The following is a 21,246-nucleotide window of genomic DNA, read 5'->3' on the forward strand; positions in this document are numbered from 1 at the left end:
AGGGGCACTCTGATGGGGACAATTGATGTAAAGGGGCACTCTGATGGGGACAGTTGATGTAAATGGGCACTCTGATGGGGACAGTTGATGTAAAGGGGCACACTGATGAGGACAGATGATGTAAGGGGGCACTCTAATAAGGACAGATGATGTAAGGGGGCACTCTGATGAGGTCAGATGATGTAAGGGGACACTCTGATGGGGACAGTTAATCTAAAGGGGTACTCTGATGGGGACAGTTGATGTAAAGGGGCACACTGATGAAGACAGATGATGTAAGGGGGCACTCTGATAAGGAAAGATGATGTAAGGGGGCACTCTGATGAGGTCAGATGATGTAAGTGGACACTCTGATGGGGACAGTTGATCTAAAGGGGTACTCTGATGGGGACAGTTGATGTAAAGGGGCACTCTGATGGGGATAGTTGATGTTAGGGGGGTACTCTAAAGAGGCCATTGATCTAAGGGGCACTCTGAGGAGGACTATGTTATGGACACCTGATATAAGAAGGCACAGACTATGTTCAATCATCCCAATCTAATGACAGCTGTGACAGGAGGTCAGGTAGAACTAAGGGATGTGTCCAGGATGGGAGGTATATTTGTCCCAGGTTCATGTTATATACTGACTGTTTCTCCTTTAGTGCTGTGTAGTGAGCCTGTCTACAGTTCAGGTGTAGTCAGTTAAGGGCTCTGGGCTCTATAAAACTCCCAGGCTGCATAGAGAGAATGCTCCAACCAGGAGGCTGTGCAGGACAGACTGGGGAGCAACCAAACCATCCTGTGATGAGAGCGAATCTGTGTGATCTTGGACTGTGTGAACACCCAGTGTCTGTGCAGCGGTAGGCTGTATTCAGACAGCTAGATAGGAAACCTGTATTTGTAGTTAGTAGCCCAGTGTGGCAAGGCTTTATTTTCTAATTTTATTTGTTTTGCTGTTTTTGGATTTATGTACCGTGTGTTCACCAGACTTTGTAAATAAAGTACAACCTTATTCACCAAGTACCTGCTGTTGTGCTGAGCCTCTTTCACCATGTTCTGATCCATCCAGGGGGGTCAAGCACAACCCGCTACTGAGCTAATCCCTCACACAGCCTAATACACACTAGCATTCTCTGCTCACTCCAACACATCCTCTACACTACCTGTTACTTCCAGGTTGTAACTCTGGTACAGAAGTGGGACATACTGTTTCCATGCATCCCTGTCACACTTTTGACTTTATGCCCCCTGACATTTTTTGCTCTACCTCCAAATCAAATAGACAAGATCCAGCCATGGTTAGATTAGCAAAGGATCTGTTCACAGATTCCCTGCTGATTGGTGCAGAGCTGGTGGATGACAGGTCCGTGTCCGCTCAGTTTCTGTAGAGCGTACATGGACAGAGCCCCCTATGCTCTATGGACTGGATGGTGTAAACAGACTCTGATTTGCTCCATCTAGATAGAGGAGGACAGATCCCCTTCTGTTATTTTTTTTTAGCAGATTGGATTGGATCTGGAGGTATGTGGGTGTAAACGGACACAAGTGCGTTTACACCTACCTCTCCATAGGAATGCATGAATTGAACAGGTCTGCCTGAAAAACTAGTAAAGGAAGTACATTTTGTACACATCAGACTATAACGTCAACACATCATATCATAATTATTCATATCACACATAGTTCCCTCATTTACTGAGACTGTCTCTCTTCTGAGAGCAGATCCCTCTGCCCCTCATTCACTCTCAGCTCTCCTCTCCTCTCAGTAAAAGTCTATAGACAAGTCATCTGACCTATTGGCACTGGGACAGAAACTTTCTCTGCCTTTCTCTACAGCTGAGCAGGGAGGGGGTGTGCTGGAGAATGGCAGGTGCTTATTGGGTGAAACCTTACACATCACATGACCTTCAGGTTCCTGGCCAGGGAGTGCTTGGAAGGTTCAGTGTGTGACTGTGCAGAGCAGAGAGAACTTCAATATGATGATTCTGGGCTATTGGGATATCCGAGGGGTGAGAGAGGCTGAGGATTGAAGGAGAGAAGGCGGGTAAGGAAGTTCTGAGCAGTTGGTTCACCTTCTCCTTTCTTTATTACACTGTATAGTTGGCTCATTCGATCCGGATGCTGCTGGAATACACACAGACTCCATATGAGGACAAGATGTATACAGCAGGTGATGGTGAGTGCCATGTCCCTTAACCACTTGAGCTCTGGAAGATTTTACCCCCTTCGTGACCAGGCTATTTTTTGGTCATGCAACACTGTACCCAAACAAAATTTATATCATGTTTTTCATGCAAATAGAACTTTCTTTTGGTGGTATTTGATCACCACCGGGTTTATATATATATATATATATATATATATATATATATTATTTTTTTTACTTTTTGCTATAAAACATGACCAATAAATGAAATATCAAATTTCTTCATAACGTTTGGCCAAAATGTATTCTATTACGTCTTTGAAAAAAATTTCTACAATGCAGTAAAACACCTGTCACCGCACAATGTTTGAATCCACCCTTAAGCTGGCCATACCCGGGTAGATTTTCGGACAGGAATATTTGTAAGAAAAGTCGTACGAAAATTCTTTGAACATTCGAAGAATGGACAAATGTCATTTGAAAATTGTCTTTTTTGCTTTTAACATTTGATTTTAAAATGAGTGTAATTTCTGAACGATAACCACATACACTGGCCGAAAATGTGTTTGATCGAGAAGTTTTCCCTCCTGCCCCTTTGAATTTTCCCATCACTGCTGTCGAAAACGAACATCGATTTGACCCCACTAATGATTAGAAAATCAAACGAATATTCTTGAACGAAATTCTATATGTGTATGGCCAGCATTAATGTTGATAAATGTAAAGGAGCTAAAAACATGCACGCATCATACAGACTAGGGGGAGTACAACTTGGAAAAGCAATGAATGAGAAGGATCTGGGTTGTTCTGGTAGATCACAAGCTTTAAAAATTGCTGCAGTTTGTAAAGCTAGCAAAATACTTTCTTCTATTATAAGAGGTATGGACTGCAGAGAGAGAGACATAATTTTGCTTGTGAACAAATTATTAGTAAGCGTTTTGGGTACCAGTTCACAACAAATATATTGGAGAACGTGCAGAGAAGGGCAACCAAACTGATAAGAGGCATGGAGGAGCTCAGCTATGAGGAAAGATTAGAGGAACTGAATACTGTATATTCTCTCTTAAAAAGAGGAGATGAGAGGATATGACAGGGGTGGACTGACCATTCGAGCACTCGGGCACTGGCCGGGGTCAGTAGGGGGCCCCCATGAAATGCCCCAGGTACCTTTTTGGGTTTTTTTGTTTTTTTTTGTGTGCTTTGAGTGTGGGCAAGGAAACTGGGGCCCCATGAGTTGTCAGTCCGCCCCTGGGATATGATCACCATAAATACGTAAGTGGTCCATATAATGAACTTGGTGTTGAGTTATTTACTTTAAGGTGATTACAGAAGATATAGATTTTCATTCAAGAATATTCGTTTGATTTTCTTTAGGTATGGAGGAAAAGAGATTTAAAGCGGAGTTCCACCTGGAAAAAGAAAGGAAAGCAGCTACACAAACTGTAGCTCCTGACTTTTAAAATACAGACAACAGACACTTTCCTGTCTCTCGGTCTAGTGGTGTCTTCTCCCTGGCGCCGGCATCTTCAGTGTGGGCACCTGGGTGTGACAGCTTGCGGCTTCACAGCTAGATGCCCACTGGGCATGTGTGAGAAGCGCTGCGCTTTGTGAATGGTCCCGTAGTCTTCTGGGACCTGTACGTGTCCCAGAAGACTACTGGGAGGGAGGGGGAGAACAACATCCGATCACCTAGGCGATCGCAGCGGAAGTGGGTACCTGTCAAATTTGGGTACCTGCTCCCCAAGGGTGCCACTCCTTAATGGGGAGCATGGGACAAAGGCTTAAAGCGGAACTTCTCCTTTTGGGTGGAGCTCCGCTTTAACCTCCATATATGAAAAGGCTTCTTCACAGTAAGAGCAGTGAAAATGTGGAATAAACTCCTTCAAGAACTAGTTCTATCCAGCTCAGTAGACTGTCTTAAAAAGAGCTTGTTGAATTCCTCAATGTACATAATATAACTGGATAATAACATTTATAGGTAATAACACCAGAGATTGTTGATCCAGGGAATATGTAAGTGCCTTCTGGGGGATCAGAATGGAATTCCTCCCCCCCCATTGAGCCAATTGGATCATGCTTTATTGTTGTGTGCTTTTTTTTTTTTTTTCCCTTCCATTGGTTGAACTAGATGGACTTTTTTTCAACCTGAATAATATCTGTAGCTATGTAGTCTGAAAAGCATTGTATCTGTAATCCAAACAGTGATCAGGCTCCTACAAACTCTTTGAACCTTCATTTGCAAGACTGCAGGAAGTGTAAATGGACTATGAATGCAGTGAAGTCGCAACACATGTATTCCATTGAGAAATACAATTCCCTGTGACGTGGCAATACAGATGATGCTGTGTGGCCAACACATTAGCACCATTTTCAAACTTGACAGGAGCTGGTGCAGAGAAGGACCCCTGGCTCCTGTATGAGGCAGGGATGCGGTTTGAAGTTTGGGGGATGCAAACACTGACCATGCTTCCTTCCCCCTCCTACATTCCAGCTTCCCTGTGTGCCAATATACCAATAATCTACTTTTGTTGTAGAAAAGAAAAAGCTTTATATGTATTTTAGAACAAAGAATAAGGCCTTATCTCAGCCTCCACCTTGTTCCATAGAAAACTCCTCCAAGACTTTCTGGTATGTAGATTTAGGATATGAAAACGGTAAGACACAGGAAGTAATTCACTAGCCAACCTCATTAGCACACCCTGCACCTGCCCTCCCTCTCCAGGAGATTGCACCCACCTCTGTACTCGCATGCAGGCAGTAGTATTGAGAAACAGAGGTGTCTCTGGAAGCTCACCATACACTATATGATCCACTAAATAATCTCATTGTACAATCTCCTTTAGATTTACTATCAACTATGTAGTGTAAGGACCTGTCTAATTGGGTACAACGTAATTGGATGGATAATTGTGTCCTCCTATTATACAGTTTTGGTAAATCTCAAGGAAATTGTACAGAGATTGTATAGTGTATGGCCACCTTTACAAAAGTGCATAGGAGGGAGTGGACAGACACTCAGCTGTCAGGCCACATTCATATCTCTGCATAGCCAAAATTTATGTTTCTGTACATATTTTCTTGGGGGGTGTTTTGCTCATTGCACATTGTGCAGACCATTCACTTGAATGGACTGCCCTACGCACGACAAATGCTTCCAGGAAGCCTTTTTTTTTTTTTTTTTGGGGCGGTGCGTTTCTTTACCTTGTTTCTTGGTGTATTTGCAGCATGTTTGTCGTGTGAAAAAAAGCATGGCAAATGTGTGCATCCTACCCATGCTTTGGTGCCTTTAGCATTTAATGGCAACATAAGCGACGTGCATTTGCAGCACATTTTCAAAATGCATGGCAAAGCACACATTTTCTGTTCAAAGAAGTACAGATGTGAATTGAGCCTCATTGTTCTTGTGTAAACACACCAATGTCACTTTTAGGCCCCATTCACACCTAGCGTAGTAGGCGCGCACATTTTTTTTGCTTGTTTTTTCAGCGGCAAGGATGTAGCAGCTCTTTGATTGCAATGGGATGTCCTACACGTGGCACAGTAGCTCATGGGACATTTTAGAGTGTTGCGGTTTGCACTTTTTTACAGTGCATTTTGACGCATTTGACGCTCGTTTTTTCATGCGGCAAAATGTGTTTGCATTTGGGGTGCCATTAACAATTGAAAGCTCACCTAGTCTAGCTTAGGTGTTTAAAGGTAACCATAAACTATTGAATCTGATTGTAAAATCTCCTATAGATTTACCAAAACTATATAATAGGAGGACACACCTATCCAATCACGCTGTATCCAGCCAGGCACTACATAGTTGATGGTAGATCTAAAGAAGATTGTACAATCAGATGATACAGTGTATGCTGAGCTTTACAGAGTTCCAGGGACACATATCTGTTTTCAGTAGTACTGCCTGCATGTGAATTACTTCCTGTCTTAACAGTTTTCATGTCCTAAATCTACATGCCAGAAAGTAATGAACTTGGAACAAGCTGAAGGCTGAGGTAAGACCTTGTCCTAAAATACATAGAAAGCTTTTTCTTTTCTGCAACAGAAGTACATTATTGGTATATTGGAACGTAGGTAGGCTAGACTTTAGAAAAAAAGGTTAGCTTAGTCTTTAAGCACTTGCCAACTGCGCTATAGCTGAATAACGGCTACAGCATGGTTGTCCAGTTCTGGGAGGGCGTCCAATGACACAGCAGATCACAGGTAAATGCAGTTGCTGGTTATTGGCTACACTTTCCTCACGCTGTCAAAGCATGAGGAAATTACTGTTGATAATCGGCAATTGTCAGAGGACGGATCAGCACCGATCATCAGGGCACTGATCAGTGCCGCCAGTCTGTGCCACCCATCAGTGCCAATAATTGTTGCATATCAGTGAAGCATCATCAGTGCTGCCTATCAGTGTAGCCTCATCAACGCACATCAAGGAAGGAGAAAAATTACATGTTTATAATAGAAACAAAGAAACTTTTTTTTTTTTTGCTATTTTTTTTTTGTTTATAGCGCAAAAAATAATACACCAAGCGGCGATTAAATACCACCAAAAGAAAAGCTCTATTTGTGTGAAAAAAAGATAAAAATTTCATATGGGTACAGTGTTGCATGACCACGCAATTGTCATTCAAAGTGCGATAGCACTGAAAGCCGAAAACTGACCTGGGCACGAAGGGGGTATAAGTGCCCAGTAGGCAAGTGGTTAAAATAGAATCTCAGTTTTCAGTTCACTTTAAAAGTTCATTTAGGCCAAGTTTGCCCAATGTAACTATTTCCATGACACATTGATGTGATTGCCGAGTGTGTTGCAGTGTACTGTAGTAACATGTACTACATACAGTAAGCAGCTTTGTATTCTGGAAAAAGTGCAGGCAACTTCCCGTCTGCTCCCAGAATTAAGAATGCCAGAATTGCTATGACTAGGCCATGTAAGGACATTCACTGTTTTCTCCTTCAACTGTTGTGTGGTCATTTTGCTTTGTGCTTTGAATCAATGTCATGTTGCCATTGGCAACTTTCCAGCAGAGGGCAACAGATTTTGCTCAAGAATTTGATGGCCCCATCCATTTTTCTTTCTATCCTGACAAATGCTCCAGTCCCTGCTGCAGAGAAATACCCTCATAACAGGATACTATCTCCTCCATGCTTTACTGTAGGGATGGTGTTATTTGGATGGTGAGCTGTATTGTATTTCTGCCAGACATATTGTTTGGTGTTGAGGCCAAAAAATTCAATTTTAGACTCATCTGACTGTAACACCTTTTTCCATGTGACCTCAGAATCTTCAAGGTGCGTTTTGGCAAAGCTCAGTCGTGACTACATGTGGACTTTCTTGAGGAGTGGATTTTTTCTTGCAACCCTCCCATACAAGCCACATTTGTGGAGAATGTGTGATATTGTTGTCACATGCACACATTGACCACTCTGTCATAAATTCCTGCAACTGCTTCAGAGTTGCTGTAGGTCTCTTGGTAGTGTGACATGGGGGATTATTATTATTATTATTATAATACAGGATTTATATAGTGCCAACAGTTTGCTCAGCGCTTTACAAAATTAAGTTAGACATTACAGTTTCAATACAATTTGGTACAAGAGGAAACAGGGCCCTGCTCGTTAGAGCTTTCAACCTAGGAGATGATTAGGTCTAGTGGTAGATGCTTTCCAAGTGAGTCCACACTAGTCAAACTCTTTTTCAGGGCTTGGTAGCCCTCTTTTATTAAAAGGCAAGAAACAAAAACACAAGTCCAAAATAAGCTTTCCCACACAGGGGTTCTTCTCCAGTGGTAAATACCAATGAAAAAATGCTAAGCCTCCTGGATAGTCCTCCTTAGCACTGCTGGTCAGCAGTACCTCTGCTGTTATGGGTCTTCCAGACCACTGGGTGTTCCCGGCACACAGTGTTGGACTCCTTTAATGCACACAGCTTCAGTCCTTTAACGCACACTGCCTTGAGCCCTTTAACGCACACGGCATCTCTCACACAGAGACACTCAATGGCAGCCACTACTCTCAGAAGACCATCATTATAAGGGCTGTGAGCACCTGGGCCCACACCCTGCTGGTTGACTACAAACTTTGGATACTGGGTTGGAAATTTCTTCCCTCCCAAGGCACTTTGAAATCTCCAAACTATGGAGCCCAATCCAGAAATATCAAAATCCGGAGAAACCTGCAACAGCAGTTTTCTCCACTCAAAATCTACACTCAGCAGTTCTGCACTCCACACATGTGCAGACCCTGTGTCCATTACCAGACCACTTCTACCTATTTTTATCCTTTTGACACAGCCCTGCACTGTTACAGTAGCCTCTCTGACTAGTTTTCGCCTGGCTCTTTCATCCAGTGTGGAGCGACATCCTGATCCAAGGAGGGTCTGTGTTGTACCAAATACCTTCCACTTCTTAATAATAGACTTCACTGTGCTTTTAGGCATTGATAAAGCCTTTGAAATTTTTTTGTATCCATCTTCTGACTTGTGTCTGTCCACCCAAACTTTATCCCAGAGATCTTTTGACAATGCCTTGCCACCCATAGTTGATTGTTTCAGTTGCACTATTAGGGACTGAACTGCTCCAAGAAAGCTCTTTTCATGCTGAGCTAATCAAAATGACCATAGTTGATCACAGTTGAAAGTCAAATGGCTTTGTGTGCCATTGAGAAGGTGATTGGCTACACCTGATTTAGTTTACAAGTAATTTTTAGGAGGGGGGTGATCCTTTTTTCCACAACGATTCTGAATTTTTAAAAAAACTTTTCTGACATGTTGGTGTTGTATCTTTCACTTGGATGTTATAAATTGCACATGTACAGTAACTAGAGTAAATACAGCTGTATAAAACATAAAATTGTGTCTGTCTTCATTTCAGGCTGCAAACCAATAAAATGTGATTATTTTGAAGGACGGGTGGTGGTTTTCTATACCCACTGTAACACCCTGTTTTGCAGAATTTCACACAGGAATATAATATTATGCATGACAGACTCCCTTGTCATTGGCAGGTAGACTGATACAATCTGCGTCTGCTGTCACTTATGATGGCCATACACAAATTCATTTTTTGTTTGAAAATTTAAATTTTAAGACAGTTTGTTTTTCTAATTATTAGTGGGTCAAATCAGCATTCGTTTTCTACCACAGTGACAGGAATATTCAAAGGGGCAGAATAGAAAACTTCTCGACTGAACCAATTTTTGGACAGTGTATGTGGTTTTTGTTCAAAAATAATTTGTCCATTTATCAAATGTACAAAGAATTTCTGTACGAAAATTCTCGTCCGAAAATCAATACGTGTATGGCCAGCATAAGACATTTAGTACCAGCAGCATGCTTTTTTTTTTATCACCTGTCATGAAGGGGTAAAAAAAAAATAGCCCCTTTAGAATACAAAAACAGCAGATAATCACTACTATAAGAGGCTAATTTATACTGTGAAACATTGAAAGTAGTAATATATATCACACATACCCAGAAGTTGGCTCTACAGGGTATTTTAACTGGATATCAGACATGAAGCTACATGAAGGGTGGAGGGGGGAATATAAATCTATTATATTAAAGTAGTACTAAAGGCTGAGACCTCTGTTTCATGGATATAATCACTTTAAATATAATGCACAATACTGAGAAACTTTTACTTTAAATGTAATTGTAATGCCTTATATTTCCTCCAGTCTATCAGTCTCCAGCTTCCCTGGATTCAGATGCTGATTTTCCCTACACAGAGCACTTAAAGTAATTTGTAAACATTGGATTTTTCTTTTTTTTTTTTTTCAAAAAAAGTTGTCATACTTACCTGCTCTGCGCAATGGTTTTGCACAGAGCAGCCCTGATTCTCCTCTTGTGGGGTCACCCACCATACCCTCAGAGTACCCCGATAACAAGCCGCAAAGTATAGTATAGAGTGCACCTATAGCAAATTTCTGCCTTTACTTCCTTCTCCTGCCCAGGACTACATGTCCCATGAGGCATTGCTCCTCACACATTCACAAGTTCTCAGACACTTATTGACATATATGAGCGGTGTACTGAGCTTTGTGTGCTGCACTGTTTTCTGACATGTAAACAAATAATGCATTATGTATGCAAGCCAACTAATTGACTGACCAAATAATAGAATATGAAAATAGTTGACAACTGTTTTCATAATCGATTATGTCGAGTAGTTTATTTCAGCCCTAATCCTGGACAAAAACATCTTTGTGGATGAGTCACTTGTCTATTTCACTGCCAGACTGGGAATCAAGCAGTTCATTCCCAGTAAAAAAAAAAAGCCAGATATGGGGTGAAACTACAAGCTGTGCAACAGAGCCACGGGGTACACATATGTCTTCTGCGTATATGAAGGAAAGTACACCCAGCTGCGTCCCCCTGAATGCCCAGACTATATTGGAACCAGTGGGAAAATCATTTGGGATCTTGTATTTCCATTCCTCAATAAGGGGTATTAGCTCTATGTTGATATAATTACTTGCCCCTTTTCCGCAATCTTTACCAGAAGCAAATACTAGCATTTGGCACAGTAAGCGCTAATAGGAAGGGCTTCCCTCAAAGGCTGGTGAATATAAGACTACAAAGAGGGAGTTGGGGAGTTTGTGGAACAAACAATTGTTGGCTATGAAGTGGAGGGACAAATGATAGATATAGATATATATATATATATATATATATATATATATGTATATCATCCAACAACACCTCCATGGAAGGAACAGCCCAGTCCACAAACCCAAATGTGTGCTTGAGTACAATGTTCATGGGGGGAGTTGAATATAACAATCAGATGATCCAACCCTATCATGCCACAAGAAGAACCCACCATTGGTAAACAGTCTCCATTTATCTCTTCAATTTGGCTAAATATAATTCCAATGTCATCTACCATAAATCCACTGAGAGACCCGAATCCTTTCTGAGATACCAGGAGGAAATTGTTACTGCTCTTTTGAACCAGGAAGGCTCACTAGAAAGCATTCTCTCAGATGCAGTGAGCAGACTCCATGAACGCCAATTTCCAGATAAACTTAAACATCTTTTACAAAGATGTAAAAATAAATGTCAGGTTTTCCCCAAGGGGGGGGGGGGGGTTAGACGAGACACCATTTATTACTGTTCCCCGTGTCCTCCACAACCAGGCCAACTGCTTCCGCTGTTACCATACATCGCTGCAATATTAGTGAGGTATGGTGAACATAATTCTGACTTCCTGCCGTTTACCTTCACACTCCTCATACCTCTGAATTCTCCTGAACTGACCCAGGCCTGTTATTTGACCATGCCTTTGCTTGCCACCTAAACTGACCATATCTCTGCCTGCACCTTAACTTATCCTGGCCTATTCGACCACACCTCTGCCTTCCTGCTAAACTGACCATACCTCTGCCTTCTCCAGGACCCTAGCCTGCTTATTGATGATGCCTCTGCTTGCCACCTGAACTATCGGCCATGTTTGTCCCTTCCGCCTGTAAATTGGCCATGTTTTTTTGCCTTCTGCTTAGACTAATCAAGATAACACAGGGATCTCCAGGTATGTGAGGGGCTCGAGTAGTTTTTCTGAGTGGATAAAACTACGTTTTTGGTTTTCTCTGGGTTTTGTAATTCTCGGATTAGGGGCTGGAGACTGGAAGCTTCGAAGAGTTTTGGGTGGGAAGAAGCCTCTACCCCTGTGTCCAGGTCCTACCTGACCAAGGCTACATGTGCAACACAATTGCTGTTTACGTAACAATGCACGCCCTACACGTGTGTTTACATCCATATGTGTGCACAGGGCAGCTGGGAAGGTTGGGGGCAGTACTATTGCTGCCCGAATCACTTTTTTACTAAATAGACAGGAGCACAGCTAGAGTTATGAGCCTACTTTAACCACTTGAATACCAGGGCATTTCTAAATGTACCTTGGTAAACAAGGGGTAAAGCATAAATAACAGCAAAGCTTTTTTTTTTTATATTTTGATAGTAGTGGGGGGGGGGATAGAACCAACATCAAGTTTTTGTTGCTGTCTGTGTCCCCATTAGGGTAACTTACTCTTTCTAATTGCCCTGGTCACCAGTGTCAGCAATCAGCACTCCCACTAGAGTTTATGTTCAGCATTTACAAACTGCAGCTAAATGGCACTTTTAAAGCATGCTGAAAGCTGCTCTGTTCACAACCATTGCACAGAACCAGTAAGTATAATACTTTTTGGGTTTTATTTTTTTGCTTCTTTATTATCACTTAATTACTGTTAATTGCTCATATTTAATGTAATTCTAAACCTTTAATTTGTTTTTAGCAACAAACATGTTATACTTACCTGCCCAATGGTTTTGCACAGAGCAGCCCTCATACTCCTCTTCTGGGTTCCAGTGTCAGGCGTTCCTGAACCCCCCTCCCCCCACACTGCTTTCTAAGGGGGATATTCATGCGGGTTCACTCCCTAAACGTGCAGCCTGCATCCATAGACATGGACAGCGGGGCTTTGCCCCATCCCTTACGCCTTCATCATAGGATTTAATTGCAGCAGGAGCCAATGCCCCCTTTGGAGATCCTGGTTGAAACACTCTAAATCATTGAAAAACAACACTGCAAACAGTAGTTATGAGGCCCTAATCAGAAGGAAGAAACTAACTTTGCATAGCCTCCTTGGATGCTGGGATCTGGGAGAGGCTTACCAAGCATCTTATCAAAAGATTTCGCATAAGATATTGTATTAAAGTGGAACTTCACTGCATCTGAGCACCAAAAACCATGCTTTATTTTGCTGAAAAATCACATTACATAGTTACATATATTAGTCTGACTGAAAAAAGACAAAAGTCCATCCAGTTCAAACAAAAAAAAAGTATAATCCTATAGCCACAGTTGATCCAGAGGAAGGCAAAACCCCCCAGAAAATGATCCAATTTGCTCCTGCAGGGGAAGAAATTCCCTTGTGATCCCCCAAGAGGCAATCGGATGTTCCCTGGAAAAACTTTACCTATAAATGTTAGTAACCAGTTATGTTATGTGTACCTAGGAAAGAATCCAGGCTTTTTTTAAAGCAATCCACTGAGCTGCCCAGAACCAACTCTTGAGGGAGTCTATTCCACATTTTCACAGCTCTTACTGTGAAGAAACCTTTCCGTATTTGGAGATTAAATCTCTTTTCCTCCAGATGTAAAGAGTGCCCCCTTGTCCTCTGTGATGACCTCAGGGTGAATAACTCTACACCAAGTTCACTATATGAACCACTGATGTATTTATACCTCATAGCTGATCTCCTCCATACCTCTTATCAGTTTGGTTGCCCTTCTCTGCACTTTCTCCAGTTCCCCAATGTTTGTTTTGTGAATTGGTTCCCAAAACTGAACTGCATATTCCAGATGAGGTATACTAATGATTTGTACAACAAATTGAATAACATTTCCTGGCATTTCTGGCTGTGGCCTTCCTGAGAGAGGGCAGATGCTTCATGTAGCATCTTGTTCCTGGAATTCATCTGCCCTTAGCTCAGGCATGTAGGCAGGAGGGTGTGCTTAGCTGAGAAAACCCCTCCTATTCTCCTAAAGACCCCTGGGGTGTATGACATAATTTGCCCAGGCATGGAAACCAGGAAGTAACTGAAGAAGTGTGAAAAAAGTTTAAACCCACTAAATATACTTTCCTATTTACTAATATATAAATAATATAATTATAAAAGTCAATGTTACATAAGACTGAGAGGGTGAAGTTCTGCTGTATTCACAATGTAACCTGCATGATGCAATGTACTGTATGTATTGTGACATTTCATGCGCTGGCCTTTATTAGAAACCGCTCTAAACTTGCACAACTTGTAAGATTTATGTAACCTAAAACTAAATTTGTTTTCCCAGCACCAAACTATGATAAGAATCAGTGGCTGGATGAGAAGGAAACGCTTGGTTTGGATTTTCCAAATGTAAGTGACAATGCAAGTAAAAAATTGGGTTTGGGGGCATTACATTAGAAAAACACATGGTTGAGCACTTATTAGGAAAGAGTGGGAATTTATTAAGAGTGGAAACTGCAAAGTGCGAGTTTGCAGTTGTGCTGAATACAGGACATGGCATGAATTGGTATGCGAAAAGGCAAGTATTGACCCAATAGTTTAGACTAGTCGTTCCTAGCCAGGGGTCAGTGGAACACTATAGTTCCTCCAGAGGTTGCTAGGGATTCCTTGAGCAATGTGTGATTCATGCCTCTTGTTCCCACTGACACCATTGGTTTTTTTAAGCTATTTGTAAGAGGGGGATTGGATGTACTGATCCTTCTGACCTGCAGTTTTCACTCATCCCCCACATTTGATAGAATAGACTTGTCATGCCTGAATTTGTGACCGGCGTCTTTTAGCTTCAGTTGATAATTACAGTAGAATTCTTTTTAGGATTAAAAAAGTTGTTCTATTGATGCCTATGTTTAGGGAGGGAGAGAGAGGGTTAAAATGGATGTAAACCCAATCATTAACCGCTCTTATAATCTTTACTGTTGTATTGCCATTTCAAGACTTTTTAAAATAATTTTTAATCCTGTAACTTTACTTTAAAATTAATACCTGGTGATCCTACCATGAATACCCTTGTACAGGCACTTCCTGTTATGGGGTGACAACTCTGATCCACTTGTGCTCCTGTGTTGTCACCTATCAATACATGCTCTTCTGATGGAAACTACAAGCAGCCATGCTGATAAACATTTGGGGGGATTTACTAAAATTGGTGCACACAGGATCTGGTGTAGCTGTGCATAGAATCCAATCAGCTTCTGGGCTATATTGCCAAAGCTTAATTAAACAAGCTGAAGTTAGAAGCTGCTTGGCTGCCATGCACAGCTGCACCAGGTTCTGAGTGCTTCAGTTTTAGTAAATCTTCCCCATTGAGTGAGTATGGTTCACTGTTGTAACTGTCATGAAGCTGGGCCAGCGCAATGATATGCAGCATAAGCTGAGCCTAGCACATGTAGACAGAAAGGGGTAATTTACTAAAACTGGTACACACAGGATCTGGTGCGACTGAGCATAGAAACTAAGCAAACCCATATTCTATCCAAAATGAAAACCCTTACTGTATCCAAAATGGGGGAAAAAAAGGTTTTGCCTATAGTTCTACTGTAAGTGCAAAAAAGAACAAGAAAACAAGTATTTTATGAAAAACTAATGGCAATTATCTGATACACGGTGACCCTGATTTACCAAAGAAATGTTTACCTTGTAAAGTGAATTTTAACTGATATTAGGTGTTGAATATAGGTAATAGTTTTGAGATACAAATGATTACAGCTAAATTTACATTTATTCTTTGCAACCAAAGCTCCAAGCCCAAATGTCCAGCACCAAAAAACTAACATACAAGAAATAATTATACAATGAAGGCTGATTATGACAAAGTTGTTTGAACTGCATAAATAATGGTGAAATTATTCTATTTTACAGCTGCCATATCTTATAGATGGTAATGTTAAGCTTACACAGAGTAACACAATTCTGAGCTACATTGCACGCAAGCATGAATTAGGTGAGTATCAGCTCTAGATTGTTTTGTTTTGTGTTTTCTCTCCTACTGATCTAGGAAGTGGAAGAGGGATTGGGATATCTCCATTAGGAGCAATTTGGAGTCCAGGGAGCCTAACCATGTACATTCATTAGAAAGTTTTAAAAATGAACTGGGTGCATTTCTAAATGCACAAATTACTGTATAATACCATTTATAGGTAATAACATCAGAGATTGTTGACCCAGGAAATATGAGATTGCCTTCAAGAGATCAGGAAAGAATGTGCTTCCCTCAGTGGAGCAAATTGGATCATGCTTTTTATAGGGTTTATTTTTTTTTTTATATCCTCTGGATCAGTTGTAGGCATAATGAAAAATTGAATGACAGATACTGTAATTTTATTTTCCTAATTTCCAAACCCACCCTGCAGGCCAGAGTACTTGGTGTCATTCTGGACTCCAACCTATCCTTCCAGCCCCAAGTCCAATCTTTAACAAACTCGTGCAGACTCCACCTCCGCAACATCGCCAAAATACGCACGTTCCTAACCCCAGAAACCACTAAACAGCTCATCCACTCCCTCATCATATCACGACTCGACTACTGCAAATCCCTCCTCACTGGCCTGCCCTGCCACTGGCTATCCCCGCTTCAGTCGATCCTGAATACGGCTTCCAGACTCATTCACCTTTCCAACCGCTCCGTTTCCGCCACCCCCCTCTGCCAATCCCTCCACTGGCTTCCGATTGCGCAACAGATCAAATTTAAAATCCTAACACTGACATACAAAGCTGTCCACCATACTGCCCCGAACTACATCACCGACCTAATATCCAAGTACCACCCAGCACGCACACTCCGCTCCTCACAAGACCTCCTTCTCTCTAGTTCCCTGGTCTCCTCCTCCCATGCCCGCCTCCAGGACTTCTCCAGGGTGTCACCCATCCTCTGGAACTCCCTTCCCCAACCCATCAGATTATCACCTACTCTCCTCTCCTTTAGGCGCACCCTGAAAACCCATCTCTTCAGGGAAGCCTACCCCCTGCTAACTTGACCGACCTCCTCCACTCTTCCTACCACTCCATCCCCCACAGCTATCTCCTCCTGTACCACTATCCAGTCCCTTCTAAATTGTAAGCTCGAAAGAGCAGGGCCCTCGATCCCCTCATGTTTTGCATTGTATTGGTATTGTTCTGTCACATGTTCTGTCCCCCTTTGTAATGTACAGCACTGAGTGAACTATTGGCGCTTTATAAATACTGTATAATAATAATAATAATTAGCTCCATGTCAAAACAACTGGATATGGGCTCCCCTCATGCTTCCAGGACCTAACTGATAAATTTGAGTCCACCTACAGCCTTGGTGTTCTGTAACTAGTCCTACCAAGCTGGGTGGGAATTGTGCTGACATGAAGCTCCTCAGGAAAGGAAAATTAAAGTATTTGTCATTCAATTTTCCATTTTACTGACGGCTCAATGTCAGCACAGCTGGGAACAAACTAGCCACACAGGGGAGGAATAATGCTACACACTCCTCAATTCTGGCTGAAAGCAGAAGTCAGGATGCCTCTGCCAAACTCAATTGTCATTAAGACTGCTTCTATACAGTAATGAGCCATGAACGTACTGTATATATTAATACCCATGTAGCTGACTTGCAGATAGTGTCTAGGAACACTCAGCCTGCTGCCACTCACAAGGTCGAGACCCTTCTAGTGGAGAGTGACATGATCCCCCTGGCACAGCCAACTCTTTCAACTTGTAGGCCAAGGAAATGAGCTTCACCAACCAAGAGGCAATAATCTTGTTGGATGCTGTGAAATCATTACATGCTCCACCTGGAATGACAAACAAATGCTCTGACTTCCTGATGCCAGATTTTATCTTGACGTAACATTTTAAAGCTTGGTCCACATCTGGTGGGCTAACTTCTTGTCTTGGTTAGTCCCCAAGAGGGATGTAGGAAGGACAGCCTCTTGTGTGATATGGGCTTTGAAGGCCACTTTAGGCACAAATTCGAGCATTGGCATGAGTACCACTCTGTCCAGGAAGAACATGAGAAAGGGCTATTTAACCACTTTCCTACCAGGCACTTTTACCCCCTTCCTGCCCAGGCCAATTTTCAGCTTTTAGTGCTGTTGCACTTTGAATGACAGTTGCCCGGTCATGCAAATCTGTGCCTAGAAGAAATTTTTTTCACACAAATAGAGATTTCTTTTGGTGGTATTTAATCGCCACTGGGGTTTTTATTTTTTGCACTATAAACAAAAAAGAGCAAAAAAATTTGAAAAAAAAGGTAATTTTTCTCCTTCACTGATGTGCCTTGATGATGCTGCACTGATGAGGTGGCACGTATAGGCAGCACTGATAGGCTGCACTGATGAGGTGGCACTGGTGGGCATTGATGGTGCTGCACTGATATGCAGCAACGATGAGCACTGACAGGCACTGGGTGCAACTGCTGGGCAGCACTGATGGGTGGCACTGATGGTCGCTGGTGGGTGGCACTGCTGGGCACTGATCATCAGGGCAGATCTGCTCTGTGACATTTGCCGGTTATTGGCAGTACTTTCCTCATGCTGTAACAGCGTGAGGAAAGTGCTGCTGATAACCGTCAACTGTATTTACTTTGTGATCTGCTGTGCCATTGGACACAGGTGATCACGTGGTAAAAGGCTGCTGTGATTGGCCTTTTACTTAATCATGTGATCAGCTGTGTCGTTAAACCCCAAGGCAGCTAATACAGACACTCTTCTGGCTGATGTACTTGCCATCAGGAAAGAAGTTTTCAGCAAGAGGTACCACAAGGGGCCACATTGATTGCAGGCATCTGATGCAAAAAAAGTCCAACACCAATGAGAGATCCCACTTCTAGAACAACAATCACTTAGGAAGGCTTCAACCAAATTGCAGCTTGGAGAACAATATAATTAAGAGACGGGTGCCCACTGTATGCCGGTGAAGGCAGAGATGCACTATATTGCCATAAATGTATTGGGACACCTGCCTTTACATGCACATGAACTTTATTGGCATCCCAGTGTTAGTCTGTACAGTTCAATATTGAGTTGGCCCACCCTTTGCAGTATAACAACTTCAGCTCTTCTGGAAAGGCTGTCCACAAGGAATGTTTTACCATTTTTCCAGAAGCGCATTTGTGAGATCAGGCACTGATGTCGGACGAGAAGGCCTGGCTCGCAGTCTACGCTCTAATTCACCCCAAAGGTGTTCTGTCTAGTTGAGGTCAAGACTCTGTGCAGGCCAGTCAAGTTCCTCCATTCCAAACTCGCTCATCCATGTCTTTATAGACCTTGCTTTGTGCACTGGTGTGCAGTCATGTTGGAACAGGAAGGGGCCATCCCAACCGTTCCCACAAAGTTGGGAGCATGAAATTGTCCAAAATGTCTTGGTATGCTGATGCCTTAAGAGTTCCCTTCACTGGAAATAAGGGGCCAAGCCCAACCCCTGAAAAATAACCCCACACCATAATCCCCCCCTCTACCAAACTTTACACTTGGCACATTGCAGTCAGGTAAGTACCATTCTCCTGGCAACCGCCAAACCCAGACACATCCATCAGATGGCCAGACATAGAAGCGTGGTTCGTCACTCCAGAGAATACGTCTACACTGCTCTTGAGTCCAGTGGTGGAGTGCATTACACCATTGCAGCTGACGCTTTGCATTGCACTTGGTGATGTAAGGCTTGGATGCAGCTGCTCGGCCATGGAAACCCATTCAACCTATGCACTGTTGTGCTAATCTGAACTTTGGAGATCTTTAGCTATTGACTTCTGCAGAAAATTGGTGACTTCTGCACACTGTGCACTTCAGCATGCGCTGTACCCACTCTGTCATTTGTTCCCAGTTGTTTCCACTTTGTTATAATACCATTAACAGTTGACCATGGAATATTTATTAGCAACGACATTTCACGGATGGACTTATTGCACAGGTGGCAACTTATCACGGTGCCACACTTGTATTCACTGAGCTCCTGAGAGCAACCCGTTCTTTCACAAATGTTTTTAGAAGCATCTGCATGCCTAGGTGCCTAATTTTATACACATGTGGCCATGGGGGTGATTGGAACACTTGAATCCAATGATTTGGAGGGGTGTCCTAATTCTTTTGGCAGAAACTTCAGAACATAACAGACTTGTGAAGAGCCCAGTGTAAAACCTTGATCAGCAGCAGTCTTGTGAATGTATGCCATATTCCACTATGGGAATTATTAGTGCTGTCCTTCCTTGATTTCAAAAGAGTATTCACACCTGAGATCTATTAGCCTCTACCTCTCAAGACCCAGGCCATCAGCTTGAGCCTGTCAGGTGCTGGATGAATAGGACTTTGGAGATGATTTGATCTTTCCAGCAAAGGGAGGGGATCCTTGATGCTCATTAGAAGTAGCAAAGGGTACCAAGGCCCCTTCAGCCAATCTGGGATCATCACCTGAATTTCCACCTTCCCCCACCACAGCCTCAGCAGGAAGCTGAGAATCAGAGATAGTGGCAAAAAGACATAAGCTGTCTTGGGAATCCACTCTGCGATCAGCACCTCCATCCAGATTGCCTACGCATCCAGGACCCTGGAATAGAACTTCAGCAACTTGGTGTTGACTAGGGATGTGAACTGTGAACAGGCCTACTTCTGGAAGAAATTACAAAGCTCTGTTAGTTCTCCAAAGACTTGCAGCAGTCTGGACTATTCGTTGCCTTCCAGGATTGTCCTGGACAAATAGTTCACCTAAAAACTCTTCCGGCACACAGGCTGCAGATAGCTGCAGCAGATTGACTTGGACAGACTCTAGATTTGAAAAAACCTCCTTCAGGAGGGACAGACTGTGAGTGCCCCATTGTTTCTGGATGTAGGCCAGTCGTTGTGTTGTCTAACTTCACCAGGACAGGTCCACCTCAAATGAAGTGACCCATGGCTAGGAGAGCCTGAAATGCCACTCTCAGCTTCAGGATGTTGGACACCATCTTGGATCCTTGAAGAATGCCATTGGCACTGAGCCCGTTGCTCCTGAAATAAGGCTCCTCAACTACTTTGCTAATGTCTGACTGCACCACCAGCCACTAGGTCATCAGATGGGAATGACATTGCAGAAGATTCTGCTTCTTTACCACAAGTTTCACTTTCATACAGGGCGTAATCCATACCTTTTGACCTAGGCTCTCTGACTGCCACTGGTCCAGAAACCCTACTTGCAAGGGGGAGAGAGTTCAACTGAGCCTACCTGACCTGCTGGAGCAAGGTGATTTCTGCAGCTCAATCTGAGAAGTTAATGTTGAATGATCTCCCAAATATGGCCTGAAATGCCTGCCTTATTGGACCATGTGTCCATCACCAAAGCTGTACCTATGTCCAAAGAGGAGCCAGCGAGTGCCCATAAGACATGTATGGGTGGCACAATCCTCAAAATACCATAAAACATCCTGACATGGAGCTCTTCACTGACCTCTTGGATTGTGTGCTGGCTCACCAACATTTCCTGGACTCTAACAGAAATGCAGAAGCTACCCTCTCTGGAGTGAGCATGGAAACTGACTCTTGAACTTTGGTCTCCTTTAACTCAACCAATGTTCATCTGGAGGCAGGACTGACCGCTAATATAGGCTTCACCTTCTAAGGTCAAGAAGAACAATGCAG

At 42.7% G+C, this 21,246-nt stretch overlaps 1 protein-coding gene across 1 annotated transcript in view; it reads left to right on the forward strand.

Annotated features, from left to right (window-relative positions):
• The first annotated feature begins 1,836 nt into the window (after nucleotides 1–1,836).
• LOC149459435 (glutathione S-transferase Mu 5-like) overlaps nucleotides 1,837–21,246 on the forward strand; it is a 33,685-nt gene continuing 14,275 nt past the window's right edge. The window contains exons 1-4 of the mRNA XM_089681194.1: nucleotides 1,837–1,991; nucleotides 2,083–2,158; nucleotides 13,959–14,023; nucleotides 15,533–15,614. Coding sequence (XP_089537320.1) covers nucleotides 1,959–1,991; nucleotides 2,083–2,158; nucleotides 13,959–14,023; nucleotides 15,533–15,614 — 256 coding nt within the window. The 5' untranslated portion in view covers nucleotides 1,837–1,958. The remainder of the gene's footprint in view (nucleotides 1,992–2,082; nucleotides 2,159–13,958; nucleotides 14,024–15,532; nucleotides 15,615–21,246) is intronic.

Source organism: Staurois parvus, unplaced genomic scaffold, assembly GCF_062004578.1.
Source record: "Staurois parvus isolate SC_StPar_1 unplaced genomic scaffold, SC_StPar_1.0 ptg000261l, whole genome shotgun sequence".
Taxonomy (NCBI): domain Eukaryota; kingdom Metazoa; phylum Chordata; class Amphibia; order Anura; family Ranidae; genus Staurois; species Staurois parvus.